General features: G+C 37.8%; 1 protein-coding gene across 2 annotated transcripts; it reads left to right on the top strand.

Annotated features, from left to right (window-relative positions):
• Positions 1-3,561: 3,561 nt before the first annotated feature.
• On the top strand, positions 3,562-8,520 carry LOC149197878 (uncharacterized). 2 transcript variants are annotated; one of them, XM_089406005.1, is made up of 3 exons: positions 3,562-3,829; positions 5,295-5,333; positions 5,623-8,520. In XM_089406005.1, exon 3 carries the CDS (start codon positions 5,946-5,948, stop codon positions 8,148-8,150), a length of 2,205 nt encoding a protein of 734 aa, XP_089262131.1. In that variant the 5' UTR covers positions 3,562-3,829; positions 5,295-5,333; positions 5,623-5,945; the 3' UTR covers positions 8,151-8,520. The 2 variants fall into 2 exon arrangements, with proteins under 2 accessions (XP_089262131.1, XP_089262130.1); XM_089406004.1 differs by lacking the exon at positions 5,295-5,333.
• Positions 8,521-8,762: the final 242 nt, after the last annotated feature.

The raw sequence follows: 8,762 nt of genomic DNA, 5'->3' as shown, positions 1-8,762 counted from the left end.
TATAATCTATGAAAAAATATTTTATATGATTAGTTATACTTTTTCAAATTAATATTAAGTTTTAATAAAAAAGACAAATCGATTAATATATTCCCAACTTAAAAAGCATGATTAAAAATATTCAATAAAATATTCGTTATTGTCATTGTCACATGCCTAAGAACCCTAAAAAGATGGTCCCATGCAAACATAAGACCACATAATTTTTTATCTTTGTCAACCCAGTATGATTTATTATGTTATAAGAAAGTGGGATTTTTTTATATTTTTGTAGTTGAGTTTGATGCATCTGGTGACATGTTGGCAGAGGTGTGTAACGTAGTAGCATTTTACTCTAAGATAGAGATGTCCATCAAACCTCCAGTGATGGAATAGCCACATTTATCCTATGACATAAGAATAGCAAGTGTTTGGTTGACATGTTCCATGCCATGATTTTAAGAGTGTGATCATTTGTTAGCCAGTAGGGACCCACCCAGATGGATCTCTTTTAAATTCAATCAAATCCCTAATGGGGCCTACAACTTGTCCACATACATAAGATATGTTATACTTTAGGAAATCACGTTAGTTATTCCACTATAGATATGTCATAGTTTAGGAAATCACCTTAGTTATTCACTTACTTTAATGTACATTCTAGGGTTTGACAATCTAGGTGGTGTCTTACCTCGAACCACACACACGAGTAACAACAAGTAAGGGAAAAGGGAAATCAAATGAAGGAAAAAGGAAATCAAATCTCATGGTACCCACTTTGCATAGAATATTATAAACACAAGAAGTACATATTGAAATCACTGTTTGGGAGTCAGAGGAGTATATGTTAGATGCTTAATTGAGTGGGAGAGAAACCACCACAACCTCATTCTTCCCCATATATTCTATATTGAAATCAATGATCCACATAGGCTCTTGTCCTCTGTGTACATGAAAGTTAACATTCTTTAAGTGATAAAGCAAGCATCATCGGTTAATAGGTCACTGACCACCACATGCTTAAAGTGCATACAACTTTAAGAATATTTAGTGTGATTTCAAACCAGTTGGCATGAATAGTAACTTTAAGCATTTTTTTAATCGCTTAGATTCTCATACTTAAGGTTTCATTCACACATTTGTAGTATGATTACTTGCAAAGTAAAATATAAAGTTTAGTATGGTTGTTTGCAAAGTTAAATATATAGTTGTAAACGGTTTGGGGTTATATTATGATTTTATATATATTTATATTTATAATTATAATTTTTTTTAAGATAAGAAAATTTATCATAATTTAGTTGTCAATCTAATAGTGAGGATAATTATTTCGGGTTGTTATCTGCGAATGCATACTGGCTCATCACTGTTATTCAAGGAAAACCATGCCAGCTGGAATAACCCGCTGGTGGTCTGTAAGGGGGCATGCTTTCACTCCTACTAGATGCCGTTGGGTCTTGGACTGTTAACCTATTTCCTTATGTCTGAGGAAGACGAGCTTTTAGCCAAATAGAAGCAGTTTTAGGGCATACTTATGGAGTATATGATCTTATATTGTGGTAAATTTTTTGTTTAAAATATTTATAATTATAAGTTATAGAGTATATGATTTTGTATTGCAGTAATTTTTTTGAATTATATATTAAAAGTACAATTAGAAGTTTTTATTTGTTAAGGTTTTTTAACCAATGAATGAATCATTTTTATTTTTATTTTGTTTCGAGGAAATATTTGAGCAGATCCATTCAAAGGAGTCACTTTTCGCCAATTTATTAGCAGAGGGAGTCGAGGAGAATTGACCCATGATCTCCCATTAGCAAGGTGCTTTTAGCAACAAAAACTTGACCAATTGCGCTAACCCTCGAGGCTTGCCAATGAATCAAAAACAATAATTCTTTGTCTCTACTCATATTAATATAATTATAATGTTCTATTGGAGTTTATTTGTTGTTATGTGTTACGTATCTTAATAAATGTGGGATTAATATTTCACGTAATCCCACCAAAAGGATATGTGACTTTACAAAATCGTGTGAGGACAAACTCGACCTTTTTTATTGGGTGAAACAAAAATTCACTTTTCATTGATTCTTTTTTGTTTGTTAATTCTAACAATCTAGGTATTAAAATAACAACTGTAAGTCAAAGACAATCCACAAGGCATGACATTAAAATCATTAACGATGTTACTACTAGGGTGAGGAAAGATGTTATCACGCTAACCTAGGAACTTTAAAGCCAATGCTCAAATTGACAAAACTTTTGGTGTAGGTAATACTTTATAAACTATCCTCTTCTTACAATAGTTAGGTATGCGAGATTATTCACAATAATGATGTTAACACACAAATACAATTTAAAAAAGTGTAATAATATGTAACAAAATGAATTCTAGATATAGAGGTAGGTTAATATAGCAAAATAGCATGTAATAGCACACAAATAACAACCACGAACAGAAAACAACTTTAAAAATTAAGATAGAGATTTTAAGTTTGGTATTGGTGAGACTACATCATGTTCATGTCCAAATATACTATCAAAATAAGATAGAGAATTGAACTAGTAACTTAACATCTAGGAGTACAATAACAACACACCCGATATATATATATATATAGAGTTTGGTATTAGTGAGGCTACATCATGTTCATGTCCAAATATAATATCAAAATAAGATAGAGAATTACACTAGTGCTTTAACATCTAGGAATACATTAACCACACACCGATGACCATCTATCCAAAATCATATAAACAATTTTAAATTTAAAATTAAATCAAATAACCATTTAAAATATACCCTTTTAAAGTGAAATCATATAACGTTGTAGAGAAAATTATATTCAACTCTTCTCAAATATAATAATTAAACTAGTTTTATAATTTTTTATTTATTTTAATAAATAATAAATTAATTTTAAATAATAATTATGAAAACTAACCTAAATATATTTCACTACAAGTGTGTAAAATTCTACACTTAAAATAGGTTTATAATCGAATTTTTTTTATAACGTAGATAAAGTCTTTACCACAAACATAAACCCACTTCTCATGACAATTTGGATGGCCTAAAATTTGTTGCAACTATCTGTAACCTCATTTGTTGCAACTAGAATTTGTGGATACTATAGTTGTAAAAGTGATTTCAACTCACGAAAGGGCGGTATAGTTGTAAAAGTGGCTTCAATGCACAAAAAGGGCGGATATAGTGGGGTGCAACCCGCCCATCGCACCGACGGTGCGAGTGGTCCCACGGACCCACGTGGGGCCGCGCACACGACGTGTGGAGAGCGAAGCAGTGCGCGGGCCCCGATGGCGGCCGAGCCGTCGGGCATCGATGACGCAGCGGATGACGTTATCAATCCGACGTGGCAGTGAAAAAGAACGTCGCCGGACGGTAGGCGCCGGCGGGCGGACTCGCGTCGTGGTTTTTTTTCACCGAACGCATCGCCGCGGGTGGCATCTGGCGGTCGTGGCCCCCAGGAATATGCTCCCCACGTGACCGTCCGCTAAAATCTTCTTCGGCCTGCAACCTTGGTCTGACTTAAATATCATAATTGATGCTAGTCACTTCCTTATAAGGCACTTTCTCTTAATATCATTTTTGATGTTATTCACTTCCTTATAAGTTTCTTGCTGTAAATTATTTTTAGTTTGGGTGTTTATGGAGTGGATATATCGTCTGTATACTTCTGCGGTCGTGGTTTCTGCGTGTTTTCACTGATTTCATGTTGACATATATCCGCTGTCTGATTTGTTGGTATACATACACGATCCGTTTTGTTCGGAAAAGAGGAGGAGAAATTTACAGGCCTCAAGGCAATTCGAAATTGGATTTCTACAGGTTGGTTCAGACTGCCTCCCTTTTAATTCAGGTGTTTTTTTGGGGATATGTCTTAATAAGCGGATTTGGGATCTATTATGGATCCGATGCGGGAAAGCCCAATGTGTTTTGGTTTGGGGTTTAAGGGTTTTTTTGGGTTTCTTCTTACACAATCTGTATAATATTTTTTTTTCCGCCTTGGGGTTTCAGATTTGGGGTTTTGTGAGATCTGACCTTGCATTTCTTTTTGGGTACCTCTTTCTGAAATCCTCAGAGAGTTCAGATTTTGAAGTCGAATAAGCTCTGTTTCTTTGTTTGTTCGAGGGGTTGTCACTGCTTGAGATTTGATCAAATAACCTTTTTTTCTCACTGCCATGTGGGCAGTCCCACTTTCATGTGTGAAGTTCATTTTTCTCTGCTTTTTTCTATGTGGTTAGTCTGTGTGACTAATTTTATTATGAGGTTTCATGTCTAGAGCTCCTTAGTCCCTTGGCTTTTGGCTGTGCGTACTCCGCTTACCGGAGTTATACTCATCTAGGGGTTCCTTTCCTTATCCAGTTTCTAAAGGATAACTTCTCCCTCCACTGTACAAATATATATCCTTTAGACTCTCTAGGAAATTATTTCGTTGCCCAATGATCTGAAACCTGTATATGTAAGCCATGCTTTTTAAAAGGCATGCAGAGGTTGACAACTGTGTTTTTACCATTCATATCCAAGGGGGAAGGGTGTTTTTTGAATAGTGCACCAGGTCACTAGGACTGCTATTAGCTATAAGCGAAATTGTGAGTAAGTGGATGATGACCATTGAAAATGAAAATTTGTAAGCTGATTGGTGTGAACCTCCCAAGCCACAGTGCGAACGTGGGTGCTTAGTAAGCATGGAGGTACCTTTTAGCTCTAGGCTTCACAAGGATAAAGTCGACCAAAATTGTCTTTCTGATGTTTGAAGAGAGCTCTGTCTTATTATTATTTGACACATTATATTAACAGGGTTTTATCCTAGTCTCCGCCCATGAATAAGAATCCTTAATATGTTTGTGCTTCATTGGCTAGGTATTGTTCTTGGTAAGCCTCTCTGGCCATGGTCGGGCATATGTCATAGTGCATATTCATGACAGCCTATTTGATATATTGGTTTAATAAACATTTTTGGGGTCAATTTGAAAATATACTAATTGATACCTATTGTGAAAACCCTTTCACCTCTTCAGGAGCTAAGACTAGTTCATATATGTGATATCTCATTTAGCTGACCTTTTTTTCTTTCCCTCTCCACCATTTTCAGTCACCTCATTATATTGTTTATTTTTTATTTGTTATCTCTCTTCCCATTCTTGAATTGATAAGCATGGTTGCATTTTAATGGGTAGAGTCCTTTATATACTTAACAAAATTAAAATTCATGTGCCCTTTCATTACTTTGAAGTTGAATCTCTTTGTTTTCAACCTCCTAATCTTTGAAGTTCAATCTGTTTCTTTTCAGCCTCCAAAGCACATGCTGTCTGATTTTATTATTGTTCTGGTATGTCCCGTGTTTCTTTGCTTTGTACTATATCTTGCCTCAGATTCTGAATTGCGACCAATGTTTTTTAATTTTATAGCATATGACACGAGCTAGTTATAATCTATAGGCAAAATAATTTATATTGGCTGCGTTTACGAGAGTGCGGGAGCCAACAATAAAGTCCCGACTTTCTAAGGACTTTGTTGTTGGGTTTCCTTGTATGATTTACCTTGAATTAACATGGAATATTTCTCTGCATTCTTTCTTGGGAATCTGACGTTTGTTCAAGTTCTTTTCATTTTGGCAGGATATCTGAAGCCTCAAGGATACTGTGATCCTATCTTGACGATCAAGGGTGGCTATATTGTTAACTGTAAAGGTGCAGATCATATATGTTGTCATGGATGTCTCACCAATGACATGTTGTCGATGCTCATGACAGCTTAGGAACACATCAAGCTATTTAGCAGTGAGATTTCCGCAACAATGGATCGGGCTGACACATCGGGATTTGTCAGTGGTGGAGGACAAGCATATTATGCTTGTATGTAATTTCCAGTATTCTTTTGCCTTTCGAGTAAATTGATTTTTCAACTCTATTTTTTAGGAGATTGGTTTTAGACAAGGAGAATGGACCTTAAGTTTCCATATCTGGGCCTTCATCTTGAAGCCCCTCTAACATATGCATCTGAGGGATTCAAGAATACTTTAGAAAGTGGTCCCGAACATGTCAATGATATGGCATTGGGACTGGATCCACAAGCTCATGACCATCAGTTTGCCTTCATAAAGAAACCTGTCAATCTGTCTGGCTTCTCTTCTTCTCCGAAGGGGACTAAGAGAAAGTGGGGTGCCGTGAATAAAACGTCACCTCAGGGGTATCCTACACGAATGGGTTTGAAAGATGGTTCAGGTTTGGCCCTGGGATTGGGTCCAACCAGCTCATCTGAGAGCAGGGTGAGTTCTGGAACTACTTCTACTGGCACTTCATATAAAGATAATACTGAAGATGAATCATCAATGGAGTTGGAGCTAGGAATACAGCTCCAGCTTGGGAGTGTGAAAAATAACTCCCCGAAGAAGCATTCTGCAGATTTGACTTCAAAACAAATAGATAGGGGTCATGGCTTTCCTTTTTTAAGCCTTTCAACTGCAGAGTCTGGTAAATCGTGTGTTTCAGCAGAGTCTGATTTTACTTTGGGATTGGGACAGATGCAGAATGAAACAGGAATCCCAATCAATATGAATAATATACCAGTTGTGGATGAAGGTTCCACTTCGGCGAAGTGGGCATCTGGGGGATACATCCCTCTCATAATGGCACGAAGTTCAAAATCAATACTGTTGCCCACAATCTCTTCAAGGCAAAATGAATCCAATCCTTCATTGAGCATAAGAAGAGTAAGTGGCCTTGGAAAATCACCTGTAAGCAGTAGGGTTACAGAAAAACAACCACACCAACAACGCAGCAATGTCAGTACAAAAACATGCCAATTTCAAGGTTGTACAAAGGGGGCTAGAGGGGCATCAGGGCGATGTATAGCCCATGGTGGGGGACGCAGATGTCAAAAAGATGGATGCAATAAGGGGGCTGAAGGCCGGACAGTATATTGCAAAGCCCATGGCGGAGGCCGCAGGTGTCATGAGCTTGGTTGTACAAAGAGTGCAGAAGGAAAAACAGACTTCTGCATTGCTCATGGAGGTGGCAGAAGATGCAGTCATGAAAGTTGTGATAGAGCTGCTAGAGGAAAATCTGGGCTGTGTATACGGCATGGTGGTGGCAAAAGATGTCAAAAAGAAGGATGCACTAAAAGTGCGGAAGGTTACTCTGGACTCTGTATTTCTCATGGAGGTGGGAGACGGTGCCAATTTACTAATTGCACAAAAGGTGCCCAGGGGAGTACTATGTATTGTAAAGCTCACGGGGGAGGCAAAAGATGTATCATATCAGGGTGCAATAAAGGTGCAGAAGGCAGCACCCCTATGTGCAAAGGGCATGGTGGAGGTAAAAGATGTTTGTTTGAGGGAGGTGGGATTTGTACAAAAAGTGTGCATGGAGGTACCAAATTTTGTGTAGCACATGGAGGTGGTAAGAGATGTGCTGTTCAGGGGTGTACTAAAAGTGCCAGAGGTAGGACAGATTACTGTGTCAGGCATGGTGGAGGCAAACGGTGCAAGTATGAAGGTTGTGGGAAAAGTGCACAAGGTAGTACTGACTTTTGTAAGGCCCATGGAGGAGGAAAGAGATGTCAATGGGGTGTAGAGGGTTCGATTTATGCAAAAGAAGCGCTTCAGGGAAAGAATGGAGAAACTCTACCAGGCCCATGTGATCGGTTTGCCCGAGGAAAAACTGGTCTATGCGCTTCACACAGTGCTCTAGTCCAAGATTGGAGGATACATGGTGGTGGCTCCCTTTATCCTGGCATTGGTCCGGGTCTCTTCCATGGACTGGCTTCAACATCTGGGACCAAGAGCCAGGATACCTCAACTCCCAGCACACCTTCCAGTATCAATTTGTCTGGCTTGCATACTGATATTGGTACTGGCAACTTCCCGCAAGGATCAGGAAATGCAGTTCTTCAACCATTTCTTCCGCATCAGGTATTAGTTCCTTCATCCATGAAAAGCAGTGACCACCTGATTGCCCTGCAGATGGAAAATCAAAGTAGTGTTTCTGGTTCTGGTGAATACAACTCTTTGTCACTTCCTGAAGGACGAGTACACGGTGGAGGTCTCATGGCAATGTTGTCCAAGGGTTTAAGAATTGGAGATTCTGGACAATCAAGTCAGGGTTATGAGCAACACAGAATATCTGGTCATTCTTCCTGGATTTAGATGGTGGTTCATATGTTGCCCTTACACCACCAATGTGCTTCAAAGGATATGACTGTGATGGTATTTAGTCCAAATGCTAAAGGGAATTCATCTCGTAGGTTTCTATCTATTTCTATCATCTGTTGGAAGTTGGTTTCTATTATTTGTAGAAGTTAGATTTGTGATGTGTACAACACCCCCTTGTAATTCCAATCGTCAATTAGTTGTCTAAGCTAGGTATCCAAACAATTAGGAATTCATCCCTGTACATAATTATGTGTCCTGTTAATAGATGTTGGTTTGAAGTTGTCTTTGGACAATTTATATATTGTTAAAATGCACTGTTACTTATTGTGTCTAAATACATTGTGTTCAATCTGAATTGTTTCAATTCGTTACACAACTATGTATGTATGATATATACAATAAATATAGACATTAAATCAACCTTTTTCAAGTTTTCTTCAGTAAAAGAGGCATAATATACCAATCCATCACTTGCAGAGATTAGATACAGAATATCAAAGTTGGTTTCTCATATTTGTCAGTTAGCAGGTGGGTTATTATTTAATGTGATCTGTGGATAACATTTTCCTCTCACTGGTTCTTCCATAATTTACAAAGTCAAGCTGT

Source organism: Pinus tabuliformis, chromosome 2_2 (genome assembly GCF_031772625.1).
Source record: "Pinus tabuliformis cultivar Carrire ecotype Pingquan chromosome 2_2, CPIR1, whole genome shotgun sequence".
Lineage (NCBI taxonomy): Eukaryota > Viridiplantae > Streptophyta > Pinopsida > Pinales > Pinaceae > Pinus > Pinus tabuliformis.
Note: the sequence above shows the minus strand (reverse complement) of the source record. Positions and strands in the feature narration are given on the sequence as shown.

What these genes read in the sequence shown, in the direction of transcription:
- LOC149197878 (XM_089406004.1), top strand. Translation starts at nt 5,946, where the DNA reads ATGGACCTTAAGTTTCCATATCTGGGCCTTCATCTTGAAGCCCCTCTA.